General features: G+C 38.0%; 2 protein-coding genes across 8 annotated transcripts in view; one reads left to right on the forward strand and one right to left on the reverse strand.

Annotated features, from left to right (window-relative positions):
• The window catches only part of RALGPS1 (Ral GEF with PH domain and SH3 binding motif 1), a 71,995-nt gene that overhangs the window by 17,550 nt on the left and 38,728 nt on the right, over positions 1-15,717 (forward strand). The gene's annotated exons all lie outside the window — the stretch shown is intronic.
• On the reverse strand, positions 1,469-13,394 carry ANGPTL2 (angiopoietin like 2). The gene is made up of 5 exons (XM_038156464.1): positions 12,860-13,394; positions 6,756-7,612; positions 4,074-4,267; positions 3,563-3,833; positions 1,469-3,055 (listed from the first exon to the last, which is right to left on the reverse strand). Exons 2-5 carry the CDS (start codon positions 7,561-7,563, stop codon positions 2,856-2,858), a joined length of 1,473 nt encoding a protein of 490 aa, XP_038012392.1. The 5' UTR covers positions 7,564-7,612; positions 12,860-13,394; the 3' UTR covers positions 1,469-2,855.

The raw sequence follows: 15,717 nt of genomic DNA on the forward strand, positions 1-15,717 counted from the left end.
TATCATCTTACAATCTGTGGATTTGTTGCGCTGTTTGCTTCTTTTCCACTTGGGATATAACAGTGGGGGAATTATGAAAACTTTAAACGCTAATCGAACAGTTTCAGGCAAGAATTCTTTGGAAATGTGTATACAAAAGAATAGCTAGTTGTATTCTCAGGTTACATGAATATTGTGACAGCCTTTTGTCTGAATGCTATAGGTGGAGCCCCACTGTTTCATTCCTGATACATAGATAATGTATTAGTTTGACAGCATTTTCTTTACTCTTCTGAAAAAGGTAGAGATATTTCAAAAATTCAGAAGAGCAATGTCAGCTTCCTGTGGCACAGCTTGAAATGGAGGTTTACAGGAGAATTGCAGTTGCTAGTAATCTTCTCCATAGTGCTGCAATTCTCTCTTGTATAAAGTCACCTAATGTGCTTTTGCTAATGATAGGAAGGTATATGGTATGGGATTTTTAGACTGCAGGGTTGCCAAAGATGTACTTTTGGGGAACAGTGAAGTAATGTAATTGAAACCTTTGGAAATAATTAGGGAAATGGGAAAAACTAAGGCCTTTCACAGTTTGTAGTAATGTCATCTACTACAGTCGGTGGACCTAGTGCAAACTGAGTTCTGTTGTGTGTCTTTTTAAAAAAATAAGCATAGTGAAATCTGTGGTTCTGCCAATAACTTCACAGTATAAGTTCCAAATCCCTAATGTTTAATTATTTTTGATGTGCCAGACTCTGTGTTTAAAATTATTTTATGCAAATATGCAAATTTTATGAAAAAAATAATAAGTTCTGTTCTCACATGTGGTATCTCCAGATAATCATGGACCAACTTCTGTGCATTATCTTTTTTAATTACATGGATGAATATCTAGGTAAATTGCCTTTTAGGTAAAAAGGTTAAGAAATATGATTATTTTAACAAAAGACTGTCAGCTTGAACATGAGTTGAAAGCCTGTTTTGAGTGTATACTATAAAGATGTATTTCCAGACGTATCTCCAGCTACAGAAGAACAACTGTAATAGCTTTTCTAGGGAATGCCTCATTCTTGAGATCTGCACAATGCATACCTGAACTTGTGTGTTCTTTCCTCAAGCCAAGCATGAAGTAGCCTTAATGCTACTAATTTTAAGAGTACTGCAGCCAGGCTTTAGGGCCAGTAAGTGCATTTAATATTTCTAACCTTAAATACAAATCTTTTCCAGAATTCAGTAGATAACCTCATGGAAGATAAAGCTTGAATACGGTTTGAAAAATGTGTGTGTTTCATATAACCTTCAAAAAGTTGTTCCTCCCTGGGCTGTGTGGAAATTCTGTATTTTTTTCAGCTGAAAATTGTTTTGCTTTTTTATGTTGGAATATTTCAGCAGTTCACACACGCCAACCCTGGTTGCATATCCGAGTTTGTTTGAATCAGAGGCAGACTATTGTGTAGTAATCTGAACTACAACAAGATGAAATCTCAACATGTCAAAATAACATTTGGTACTTTATTAAGGGTTACAATATTACAGGGGTAATCTAATATATTAAAAACCCTACTTTCAGTTATATACAGCACATGCTATGTCACACGTCATACTGTGGTAAAGATGTGATGAGGTGATAAGGGAAAAGTATGCAAACACACACACACAAACACTCAGTGTCATACAGGCTGACCAAAAAATATGTTGAACTTCTAGAGGCTTTCACTCTGCCTCTTCTATGCATTCTTTAGCTTGCATTTTTTGTAGTAGTTTGTTTGTAATGGGTGTGTTAACAATCTGTTATAGAAATCTATCTCAGAAGAATATTAGAATTAGCCAGTCTGTATTTCGTAAGTGTGACTGACCTCTACATATAAATGAGTAAATCTGTTTAATAATTAGACAGTAATAATTGTGAAATATGTTTAAAATAACTTTTTTTGCTACGGATAAGTTCTCTATATAATTTTTTAGCTAAAGGCTAAGGCTATTAAATAGCTTATAAATTGGTATCCATCATTTGCCTGCAAAGTTGGATAGACCCTTTAATTTATATCCAGCCATTTCTGATTATAGAGGCTACACAGCAGGTAATCACTGAAGTCAGGTACAAAATACCGTAACAGTTGTGTAGTATAACATGTTGGCTATAGAGGACATAATAGCTATTATAAATCTAGATTAATTTCCATGTGCAAGTAGCTACTTCATTTTGGTAAGAAATAATTAATGTTTTTAATCTAAAATATTTGAATTAATAGTGAACTTTTATAGGAGCATATTATATGAATGCACAAAGTGAAGGGAAAAGGCCAGATTTATAGGGACAATAACAGTTTGAGTATCTGCTCTCCAAACAGAATTATATAGTGCTAACTTTATTCATGGTAGTTAACAAAGATTACATAATCATCATACTAATGTACATATACCAGCTACTTAGTTCAAAGGATATGATTCCTGTGTCAAATGATTGCTTATAGTAACAACAATAATAATAATAAAACTCTTGCTGTACAGTTTGTAATATTTCCTGTATTTGAGAATATTTATACATAACATACAAAAATACTTAAATGTGGTGGCAATATTTTTATCATCCAAACTTAATTTACAGGGAATAAAAACCAGGAAGTTTATCTACAGTTTTCATCTAAACTGCAAGTTCTAATAGGACCAAGAGGTGTTCTGAATGTTATTACAGTTCCTTTTCTTCAGCTCTTTTTCCAGGGATGATTCTTGAAAATCTAATATACAAGCCCTCATACCTTATCAATAAATGTACAGTATCTTACATTCCTCATTTCTGAAAAGGTAATTTCAGGTAATAAAATCATAGCTTTATGTGATTTTTTAGAACAACAAAGCAAACCAAGAGAAGAGTTATTTCAGTGAAATGTGTTAGGGTTAGGTCTTATCATCATAACAACTTTCTTTAGTGAATATGAACCTCCCCGGAATTCAGCCCAGTAAACACCATCCTGATACCGACTGCGGTAGTGTCCTCCCCGATACCAGACTCCATTGAGATTTGAGTGAGCACATGCATTGTACCACCATCCTCCCTTCTGGTAATGAGCACAGTTACCTGCAAAAGAAAGCTCCAGTTCAGGCTGAGAAGTAAATGAAAAATCTTAAAGCAAGCAAAGTACAAAACTTCATTTGTTGGGTGGTTGTTCTAGGCTTTTTTTAGTAACTGTATGTTTAACATGTAGATATCCTGTGGTACCAAGTGAACTTAGGCTTTTTCAGGAATCAGCTAAGTAGTTAGGTTCTACAGATAGAATCCTTTTTGTTACTTTCTCTTGCCTGAAGTTACTGTTTCAAATAACCCTTTGTGGCGTATTTTACAGACCCTTGTCTAGTGTAAAAACTTTTGATTTTGATGTTAGTAGATATAAGGGTTGACACATCAGTTTGTATTTCATAAGGTACTAATTGACAAATCCCTTCGTAAGTGCAAATTTTTTTGTTTGTTTGTTTTTTTGGTATGTATGACCATAAGTATTTTTCCTTTTTCAAAAAAAAGAGATAAAGAGGGGAGGGCAGGGATAGAAAGGCAAAAATGGCACGGCAGCTGAGAGGGACCTCCTACCTGTATATACGTCGTGGTCCCGGTCTAGCGTGGTGAACTGTTTGCCGTTGTGCCAAGTGAAAGAATCTCCCGCGTTGCCGTTGTAGCGTCCCAGTCTCAGCTTGTAGTACTCACTCTCTGGCTCCAGTCTGAAGCTGGCATACTCAGCAAATACTTTTCGACCTGACCAGTCTTCCATTGTTATGAGCAGTTTGTAGTTGCCTTGATTTGTTAACCAATAAATGTTTTCTAATCCAAGCCAATATTCTCCATCTATATTACCAAATCCTTGCTGTAAAGGAAGCAAGAGAAGCATGTTAATATCCTACATCTGTGTTAGTGGTAAATCTTAGTGTATTCTTAAGTAGAAAATGCAGTAAATTATTTCATAGAGACTTCCTCTTCTGGAAGGGTAAACACACGAGTTCTTTTTCAAGTAGGCTTTTGGCTAGACTCTAAATCCACCCTTTAAATGAACTTTATCGGCAAGTTCTAGAGGGTGGAAGACATTAATCGGCTCTCTTGTCCTAACCTTGTATGTTTCCCAGTTCCTGAAAAAGTTGACAGAGCCGTCCAGCCGTCTCTGAATGACAGTCCAGCCACCAGGGTCATGTCGTTGGTCACACCAGACCTGCATAAGCTGGTTTGTGTTTTCTGGTTTTACAAGATAGATGGAGCTTGTGTCATGGCCGTCTTCTAATGCTTGTAGACAGTCTCTCCAGGGCCCTGTGTCAAAACAGAAAGGCTCTGCATCAAACTGCCATTGCTCATTTCTTTGAAGCAGAGCAGTATTTGAGTTGGTAGCTTTTTATACTAGTTTGGTTTCACTGAATAGCGTACTTTTCCTCTGATTAAAGGACGAGCATCCACCAAGTGTATTGAAACAGATCCATTTATTGCAACTTTTTCTGGAACATTTCACAATGAGTTACTGGTAAAGGTAGATTTTGAAAAAAAATTTTTTTAAGGCAGCTGCACTGGTACTTTTACCATCAATTATATATTCGAAGAAACTAAATATGAATGACTCCATAGATAAATAAGAATTTCCTTTAGAAAACAAAACAGTAAGTTTGACCTTGATTCTGTCTTTGAGAAATTCAGCTTTTTAGATCCCCAAAAATGTCACTGGCACAGGCATTAACCGTGGAAGCAACAACATAAATTCAGGGTGTAGGTCTTACTGCTGCCACCTTAACAAATTCCAACATAACATAGAAACTAAGATTTTTTTTTAACATAGGGTGCTGATGAGAGAAACTTTATAAAAATGAGAGGACTCTTTAATATACTTTGAATTCACAGAAATTGCAGTTAACACAGTCTTGTTTTCAGAAGGAGAATGCATTTTTTTTCCTTCAGTTCAATAGAGTCCATAAAGAGCTTATGCTTTTTTGAGTTTTTTCAATAAATTATCTCCAGTGATAAGATAGATTCTGTTTTAATGAATCTGAGATATTCAGAAATAAATGATTTATAAATTCAGAGATAAGTGATTTATAGTCTGTGTTGATGTCTGCAGATAGACTCCCCCCAGCTGCTTTGCTTCCTCAGCAGAAGAGTGAAGTCAACAAGAATCCGCACAATTAGAATCGCTGGATTGATTCTCCCTGCCCACTGAAGGAGTAAGGCTTGTCAGATCTTCTGACTAGGAGCCTTACTGAAGCATATACTGCTATCACTGCACTAGAAGTAACTTTTCTGTTCTGCTGTTTGATAGTGAATCCTCAGCTCCAGTTTAAGGACTTGAAAGCACAAGGAGGATGTGGACCGATTAACAAGTTTTCAAAGAGTGTAAGGGAATGAAGGGGAAAGGTATTTCATTTCCAGAAAGATAGGGGAATAATGTTCCAAGCTTGAACCTACTTTGAGATTGAAGTAAAAATGTAATTACTAGAGAGGCCATGGTTTATTGCTCCAAAAGAGTTGTAGTAGACCTGATTTTCTTCTGAGAATTTTTCCTTACATAGTACATCAGCATCATGATATTTCTGGCAGAGGTTTTGCGTGCCACAATGCAGGCTTTGGTGCACTATCTTTGGCAATTCTGTGAAAATACTGCTTTGTAGCAAAATGTTTTAGAGACTTAGACTTAAGAGACTCAGTGCTTATTTGCTCAAGTTTCTTTCATTGTGAGCATTTCCATGGAGAAACAATACAGGGGTTGTTTGGTTTTTAACGTGTGGCAGTTGCATTATTGGATAATCCTAAAATGTTTGTTGATGTCCTTAAATAGCCAATATTTGAAATATATTGAGTGCAGTTCCCCTGCATTACTCTATTTCAGTTAGCTCCGAGTTCAGAGATCTGTGACTCTCTGACTTTTTTCTGAAGAAGGTATGTGTTGTCCACACAGGCAAGAGCAGTATGGAACACATACCTGAATTGGTTTGGGTTTGTTGTTGGGTTTTTTTTGTTGTTTTTTTTTTTTCAAATGTGGAACCATAGGTGAAACGGAGTTCTTTACCTGTTATTTTGTTATCACGTAGATCAGTTGATCCCCAGTGTGATTTCACATCATCAAGTCATGCTTGTGGCAGAACTCCTAAGACTCTTACTAAGGGCTGTATAAAATCCCGTTACTATTCCAGCACTTACTTCCTTTTGCTCCTGTCTACAGAACAAGTGCCCCATATAAGGTACAGAGCAGATACTTACTCCTTTTTTAATTACACAAGCACATTATCAGATGCTAGATCAAAAAACTTGTAATAATTTCATATGTTTACACAGTGTCAAACTCCTTCAGATGTCATGAATTGTTGCAGTTTACCTTGAGCAGTTTATCTTGAGCCAAGGTAAATAAAATTTAGATGACTTTGTAAGATTTTTCTGAAAGTCCTTTATCTCATATATGTAATATAAATGATGGGGTTGTCTTAGCAAAGAAACATGAGAAAAATATGTGGGCTATATGTAATATAAATTATGGGTTTGTCTTAGCAAAGAAACATGAGAAAAATATGTGGGCTATATGTAATATAAATTATGGGTTTGTCTTAGCAAAGAAACATGAGAAAAATATGTGGGGCTAGCGTGTCTGTCTTAGACATTCACAGGTTTTTGGTTTGCTTTCTTTCTGTGTTTCTACTACAGCATGTGTGTAAAATTCACTAGCTAAATAAATTCTGACTGCATTTTTGATATTACAATTAAATGTTGCCCACTGCATATTAGCATACACTAATGTAAATGCATCGATAATATTACTTACCAGACGGTTTATCAGTTGAAGTTGGAATACTAGTAACTGCAGGCATGGTTGGTAAGGTAGGTGGCAGAACCTTTAAGTTCTGATCACTTTGAATCTCATTAGTAGATATCTGGTTATTAATGCGATTGTAAGCAGGAGGCTGGTACACTTTAATTGGTGGTTGTGGAGTTTGTGGCAGTGGCTTTATGGATGGCATTCTTTGACAATGTTCTTCCAGCTGGGCAATTATTATTGTCTGATTATTGGCAATTGTCATCAAATGTTGATACTTGTGCTCTAAGTCTTTGTATTTGTTTGCAAGCTGCAACATGTCTGCAGTTTGGTTCAAAATCTTATTTTCAAGTTGAGAAAGTTCCAAGGCGTTATCACGTTTTCGGATAATTTCATGTAATAGCTGCATGTAGAGCTGTGTGACACGAGAATTCATATTTCTGCTCTCTTTTCTTAAGAGTTTAACTTCATTAACAATTCCACCATCCACTTCTACCAGTTGCTGGAGAGTTTCTATTTGTCTCTTTTGTTTAAGAAGTTCATTGTTAAGTAACTGTAATTCTTGTTTATTTACCCTGTTTTCAAGCAGAACTTCAGGCTCCTTAGAATTAACACAAATGGCACCTGTCACTCTCTGCTGAGGTACAATAAAGGTGTAAGTGCATTTGTCCTGTGCGTCACTGGAACGCTTGTATCTATTCATGTAAATGAATTCTTGAGCTTTTTCCTTGTCATTGCCTTCAAATTCCTGTGTTTCACTTGTAGTAACTCCCACAACAGTTACTAGTATTAAACAGATGAATCTTGTTGTCATCATGATCCTCTAATTCCTGTCAAATATTCTTCGGCAAAGAACTTCGTAAAATCTGTTTTAAAATAAATTTAACAGTAATGAGTAGATAAATCAGTGTGAATTTAAGAAATTATCATCCCTTCTAAAACTTACAAAATAGTACGTAGTAACTATGTGTACAAATGAGGTCCAGCATCTACTTGTGTTGATTAAAGGAGACATCATGGGGAGTAGTTGTATCTTTCTATGGTTTTATGATTCTAGGCAGCTACTGACTTTTAAGAGGGTTTTTTTTTTTTTAATGTCAAGCTAATGCTGGATATGCATCCTTTATTATTCATACTGAGAAGAGATATAGTTGTCATTTGTATTTTTCTGTTTTTGTGAAATAAACAATAGATGTTTCTGCAAAAGATTCAAACAAAGTGACTAGGACTTAATCCTTCTAAAAATTTTTGGTTATATACTTTTCCTCAGTTTCTTATTTGGAATAAACTCATTTTAATTTTGCAAGTAGAAAGGAGTTGTGCTGTACAGAACTTCTCAAAAATCTTGAAAACATGTTAGATGAAAATCTGGAGTTTGACACAGTTTCTGTAAGTAAAGCAATGCTATTTGGAGTCTTGGAAAATAGGGAACATAAATTCACCCCAGACAGCTTTAACTTGCATAATCAGCATTTGCACAGCAGGTCACACTTGGAAAACCTGGCAGTTTTCCAGGCCTCGTGTTCCTGCACAGATGAGTGGTTTTGCACATGTCTCTTGCATATAGGTGTAAAATAGTTTTATTTTGCTGTTGGAATTCTAATATCCTTTTTTCCCCTCCTCTAAACCTATACTTATTGTGACCACTGAAAAGAAGCTCATTTTTTTCTCAGAGTTCACTTCTGTCTGTTACAGCACCTCATATCGGCATCTCTCTGCTTTGAGTATGGCTTTGGGGTGCCCATACTTTTCTGAGCTGAAGAAAGAGCAACATGTAACAGATTTTTCTCCTGATTTTTTTAAGAACTGTGTAAGAAAATAATGGGCCAGAGTTCATCAGCCTCATTATAACATACCATCTTAATGATCATCTAGTCCCACTGCCTGACCATGTGAGTGACCCCTCTCTAGAAAGCCTATTCTAGAGGGTACATAAAACCTACATATGGCTTTGACCAGTGGTTGCAGATGGCAGGCCACCAGTGAATGACATCAGCATAATTAGACTGTCCTGAAGTGTTTCCCTGTCATGATCTTGTGTGCATGTTGCCTTTTCTAAGATGTTCTTCTTAAAAGAAAAATCAGTGGAAGGAAAGTGACATTGTTTGTACTGGGGCATTCTCTAACCAGAAACAAGAATCATACTGTCATCCGCTGTCCTCCTTCCTGCAGTCTGTATATGATAATTTTGTAAGTCTCTTACTGTTCGTATTTCTTTGGTTAAAAAAAAAGTGATTAGAATGAGACCTATCTGTTGCATATTGGGAAAGACTACATGAAAAATGGCATTCCTTCCTTTCTGCAGTTGGATTAAAATGAAGTTCACAACATGATCATTTGAGCAGCTCTCAATGATTAATCTTTCAGGGACAAAAAAGCTTTTTGGAATGGAGAAAGAAGTGAAGGAAGCCAGAGAAACAATTTTAAGGAAGGATTTAATGCTTTTTTAATACCTTCCTCTTTGAGTAGCAGAACATCAGATTCTTAGGACATTAGAATTCCTTCCCAGGTGAGAGGAAGATCATATCTGACGCCTAGGACATTAGCTTCCAGTTTTCTCCTGTGCCCTGTAATTGCTGATACCCTCTGTACTTGACTGCTGCTGTTGCTTGCTGATCACACAGTTCTTCCTGTTTCTCTGGCTCCCCTCCCCTTGCCCTCTGCCAGTAGCTCTTAAATTGTATCTTAAATTGCATTATTATGGCTTATTTCTTCAGATAAGGAACATAACAAATCCCAGTAGGTAAATGTAATAGAACCGCTTCTTGCTGCTGCTCTTGTATTTCTATGTATAGTAAACTGCAACAAAGCCAGAGAAACATAGGTGTGACACGGTGATGCACTGATCCACGGACAGGCAGCTTTCGAACACATGACACATGGCACCCTCTCTACCCTTGGGGACTGCTTTACAGAGAAGGCAGTTTTCTGTGCTAAAACTCAGATGTTACAACAAGATCATTTCTGGGGACTTGAGTAGCTATTTGGACTGCAGTGTAGTTGAGTTTACTGCAAAGATAAGAAAAAACACTACCTGTTTGGTTTGTGGAATAGTGAGAACCTGGTGTATGAAGCAGACAGCAGCAAACTTTAACAAGTTAGAAAAGATTTTTGGTGGCTTGTATGCTGCAGCTGAGGAACTAAGGAGGCATTAATAGTTTACTGGGCTATGATAATTATTGTAAACAAGATGATGCAGTAGGTTTCCTATGTGACTTAGTCTTAAGCAGAATGCTCAGAAGCTATGAAACTAAAGCAGGATTCTCCATTTAAGTCATTGCATCTTAGGGATAACAGCTGTTGTTTTTACAATAATCATTGTCACTCAGCCTCCCTAAAAAGGCTCCCAGAGTATTACATACCTTAAAAGTTAATTTCAGGATCGTGGGGGTTAATTTCTTTTAATATTTCACTCCATTTTCTGTGTAGGGTTTCATTTTTGTGGTGTGGGTTGGTGTTTTTTGTAATAGTTGACTTCCATTTAATTAGAGAGTGGATAGGCAAGGTCCAGCACTCAGCATTTATTTCCATCTCTACAAACTGCTCTGACTGAGGAAGAGCTTACAGTCTAGAGGCTGGATTGTTAAGAGTTCATGTAGGTCCAGCGTGCCAGAACTGAATGCACTGTGTAATTACTCTCACACATCAAAGCCTTTTAGAATACCCAGATAGGTAAAAAACACATATATAAAAAGGATAACACACACACACTTTGCATAATACTCATATTTTCTGAAATGGTTTCTTTGACTATGAAGAAAAAATGATACCATACATACAAATGATCTCATTCAGCTATGCTAAACCACTGTTAATCACTGGGTTTTGTGCTGGTCATATTTAATAAAACGAGGCCAGAGTCCTTTTGATGGGCTGTCTTTTCCTCTGTACCTCTGATATGCCATCTTCTGTGCAGAGTCCTCAGGCACTGAGGCATATAAAGGAAGGCATGTTCACTAAGGGCATAGTGTTAGCTAAGACAGCATTTATTCTCTAGAAGATAAACTGCTGTATTTTATTGTGAATTCATACATAATTTGATAGCTGTGCATTCTAAAGAAGAAACATGAACAGCTAGCAACACATCTTCTCTGTTTAATACTTTTGTCTTTGATAATGAATGATATTTTCATATTAGTGCAGTTTTACATTTTTATTGCATTATAAAAGCAAATGAAGCAAGGGTGTTGAAAACGTAAAATCCTGCTATGAAAAGATCAGAAGGCTTGGTTTTGCATTTTTTTAAACAAATCTTAGGTTTTTGCTTCTACAGAATCCTTTGATAGCCAGTGTTTGTGGACTTAAAGTTAGCTGGCATGTTCCAGGCACCAAGCCAGTAATATGATCTGGATTTCACAACACCATTGTGATAAGACAGACAAGCATGAATTTTTTTGAATCTGCTTGCTTTCCTACTCCCTGTCCCTTGTCTTAGAGCTCATGCTCTGTTTTTTATTCCTTCCCACGTTTTCTTCCATGGAATTGTGTTAAATTATCCTGTCAATTTTTACCTCTCAAAGGTAATCTTCAAACTTAATGTGAAGTTTGCTCTTTTCTAAGAGGAGGGACTTCCACTGCTGCAGGGTTTCTTTTAGAATAAACTCACATCTTAACTTTTAGATGAAAAGTATTCCTGTGAAAAACCTAGATAGTGGGGGTTTTTTTGTTTGTTTTTGTTTTGTTAAAGGAAACAGCAATTCACAGTGAAAATACAGCACAGTAATATGTAGACCACATGTATGGAAAAAAAAGTTTTAAGTTGGGCTCTAAGTTCTAAAGTAAATACATAGGAAAGGGCTGACACATAGTAGCAGGCAGTGCTAGTTATGAAAACATGATACTAAACTGAATTGAAAATTTTAACTCCAAACTTACAGGGGGAATCACTTTTGCAGTTTTACCACTAGTTACTTACTTCCAGTGTAAAAAGTGCCACACTGGCATTAACCAATTAATTCCTTTAAGATACTTGTGTTAGAATACATTCTCTTGTCAGATTTTCTGCCCATTTAAAATTGAAATTTTAGTTCAAGCACCATTTCAGTTTTCTTAAAAGGTAATATTTTTTCTAATGAGGGGATTGGATGATTTAGCAACACATCAGAACGGGAGTGTCTTCATGAGGTCTTGGAGAACTTTTGTTTTGAAATACTATCAGTTGCTGCAAGAAACTGCAGAAGTTTATGTATCTTTTGTTGTCATGTAACTTTCTTCAAGTTTTGGTGAAAAACTTAAGTTGCAAGAAGTACAAATTTTCTTCTTGATTACCAAGAATTTTAGTTGTTTGTGGATTGTTCTTTGTGCTTTACTAAAGTTCTGTCATAGATGTGGAATGTAATTACTGAAAGAAAACACTGCTTTTGTTGTTGCTTCCCTTAACAGTGGCCTCACCTTATTTTCACTTAATCCAATCACTACCAGAAAGTGCTCATACTGTGTGTGCTCATATGTGTGCATGCACATTGTCCATAGCAGCCTTTAAAGAGATTAATATTTTAATAAATGTGACTCATTTTACCGATGAAAAATAGCAGTTAGACCATGTAATACTTTGATGCCTACATGAATGTACTCATAAATGCTAGTTTCTTTTTTTAATTAAGTTTTTGTGAAATACTTCAAATATTTACTTTCCAGACTGTTTAAGTATCAAAGTTTTGTATCTCCCTAATCAGACATGACTGTAAAAAAGACTGAAGGGAGGTTTCACAATTTTTAAGACAGATAGTCCTTTAGAAAATAGTATGTCCTAGAAAAATTATTGGATGGCAAGTTTAGAGAAGTGTGAAGATCAAAGTTACGTGCAAAAATAAGATTTTCTTTAAAAATAAAATCGTATTCTTGAAAATAATACCAAGGCTTTTCACTGCCTGGCACATCATGTCTCAGCTATCTTTACAACTTTTATTTTAATACGTGACGGATTTTTGTTTGGGCTCGGGGGTATTTTTTGTTCTTTTGAAGTCAGAAAGCAGGCTTGCTGCTTTATGTTAGGGAGCAGTCCTACTCTGCCCAGCTTGCATTGGCGGGTGGCTCCGTGCCGCGGGAGCTCGGAGCCGCGCGTTCGGACCCCGCCGCACCCAGCGGCAGCCCCCGGCAGTGCCCGTCCTTACCGCGGCTGCTCGGCTGCGCTGGCTCCTCGGCCGCTCCCTCAGCAGCTGCCGCCGCGGCCCGACCGCGGTGCCATCGCCTCGGCGACCCGCAGTCCGCGTGTGCCGTGCTGGGACCAGACGGGACGTGCTGGGGATTCTTTTCCTCTTCTGCAGTTCTTTTCCTCTTCTGCGTTTTTCTTGCTCGAGACCGTTCTGGGCTGCTCCCCGCGTCCGAAGCGGTACGTTCCCGCGGGGCGCTCGGCGCTCCCCGCCGTCCCTTCAGGCAGCCTGGAGCTGCCTCATTTGAACCCCTGCTCTTTGTGGCAGGCTTATCCTGGCCGGGAAAGGGGGAGAGAAGGCGAAGCAGCGGCGAGCTGCCGGGCGCTGGTTGGACGGGCGAGCTGCCTCCACCCCCGGCCGCCGCGGCTGTGGGGCTGCCGGGAGGAGCTTCGTGCCTCGGCCGCCCCGGCTGAGCCCTCCCCGCCCCGGCCGCCGACCCGGCCCCGGGGGAGCCGAGTTTCGGCCGCGAAACAGCGCTGATGCCGGGGCTATGGGGAAACTGGGGAGACCGCGGGGAACGCGGGTCCGCTTTGTGAGAGCAAGGGCAGCGAGGGTGGGTAACTGCACGGGACTCGGCCCCAAAATGTCGGGGGGCGGGGGGCACTTCCTGCCTCGGATCTCGTCACAGCGTGCTCGGGGATGCAGAGATGGATGTTCATCCCCGGCACTCGGGCGGGCGCCAGCGGAGCCAGCAGACTAGCTCTGTGTAGCGCTGACGGGCTCCTTTCTTAGTACTTCCTAGGTCATTGTTGTCAGGCAACCGCTAGAAAGTAGAAATAATGGACAATAACATTGTCCAAATTTAAGCAAGCTCTGAAAACATTCTAATGCAGATTGAGAATTCATTCTTTGGCTGAACCTCCGTGCATTTTGAACGATTCTTCATACTTGTCCTGGTAATCTAAAGCCTGTTTCTCATTCGAATGATGGGAATTCCTGCAATTTTCCTAGAACCTCTAAAAATTTCCTATTATGAAACTGTCTGTGTGTAGAATGTTTTTGGTTATTAGCAATTGGCTCTGGGTTTAAAAAAGATTTGTTGAATGAATGAATGAATGAATGAATTTAAATTCCTTTATAACTTGCTGGGAATCCTGCAAAGAAATTAGCAAATTAAAAGTGAAACTTTGCAACATAAAAATGTTTTTTTTATTGCGGTTTAGGAAACCAAATGGTTGATTCAGTCACTGTGTATCATTGACATCATAAGAAAGCTGCATTATATTGTAATAATGGGCTTGTTTGAAATTTGTCAGTCAGTTTTGAAGATACTTGGGTTTTCTAGAATTGGAGGAAACCAGTATGAGGGCGCTTGAGTTAACCAGAGGACAAATAAAGAGGTTTAAGTATACTGTATTAAAACCAGTTCTGTCCAAGTTAAAACATGACAAGTAGTTATTATTATAATGACAAATTATTTCCATCATAAAAGTGAATGTCAGGAGAAAACCCCATGTCTGACTATATTACACTATCAATTCAATATGCCTTAGGCTTCTAAAGTTTTTTTGTACCTTCCCTGTATGGCCTGTGATTCCTTCAATTTACTGTTGTTATGTTAATTATTTTCTGTTTTAACTCAGGAGCTTATTCCAGTCAGTTCTAAAGAGAGAGGACCACTGAGTGGAGTGGCCATTTCAGTGCTAGTTAGGAGCATAGTCTGGGATTAAAGCAGTCCAAAGGTTTTCCAATGTATCAGTTTTATACTGAAAAAGCTGGCTTAATAGAATCAGAAAGTGATAATTCTGTTAATTTTTTACCGATTTAGCAATATTCCCATTAAACTTTCTTTCAACATGTGTATGAGTTACACTCCTTCCTTCCCAAGGTGCTTTTTCAGCCTAGGATAGGCAGAGCTGCTGGAGGGAGGGAAGTGACGGCAGGAAGAGTGAAGGGAGTGGGTTGCCATGAGTGTTTGTCAGGATATTAGAGTGGTTGTTTCCTGTCGTGGTTTCCTGATCAGTTTCTCCAGTTCCTAACTGCTTGTAGAGCTAGATAGATGATTATCTAGCTAGATTACTACTTAGGTGGAGTATTTAGTTTTCATTTTAAAATTAACAGTTTTAGATTCTTTGCTTTTGTAGGAAAATAGAGGTTTCTAACTTGAAATTATGCCCTACAGCACCAAGGTTCTTGAAAAAAAACTATTTCCTGAGGATGAGGTTGTTGATTTAGGCCCATATTTATAAAGCATCCACAACCACTTTTAAGCTCTTTAACATATAGTTTAGGTCCATTGATTTTAGGGCACTTAAATAAATTCACTTAAATGCCTAAAATTTTTACTCAGTGAAGGAGCCTAGAGATTTCTCTTGTGGTGTATTTTTTAGCCATTAAGTGTTCTCTTACAGGTAATTATGTTATAAATAAAATATTTGAAAAATCAAAATTAGTCAAACTCTGTTTCTTTGACTGTCCTCTTTGCTGAACAAGAAACATGTTTTGATTAAGTACTGAGTGCTTTTTTGTCTCTAAAAAGCTGTCTAAATAACCTGTAAGCTTTTGTGCATGGGTTGTTCCAAATAGCATAAAACAAAGCCTATGTCTTCAACCTGTTGCAGTTTTGTCTACCAGGAAAAAGAGAAGTTGTGCCGACTTGATAGATGACAGGGAGCTTTTACTTGGATGTGCCAGGTGTTTGTAGCATAACTGAATTGTTAGGATAACAGTAGGCATTTGCTCCTTGGGAAGGACTGAAGAGAGAAAACGGGATTTGCCTTTGTGTGGGCATTCTGCTTGGACCAAATGGGCATACCTTTTCCTTGGATTTGTGATGCTGTGAAGTGCAGTTCACTGGTTCTTTTAAGAGGCTTTGGGCT

This window comes from Motacilla alba, chromosome 17 (assembly GCF_015832195.1).
Source record: "Motacilla alba alba isolate MOTALB_02 chromosome 17, Motacilla_alba_V1.0_pri, whole genome shotgun sequence".
Taxonomy (NCBI): Eukaryota; Metazoa; Chordata; class Aves; order Passeriformes; family Motacillidae; genus Motacilla; species Motacilla alba.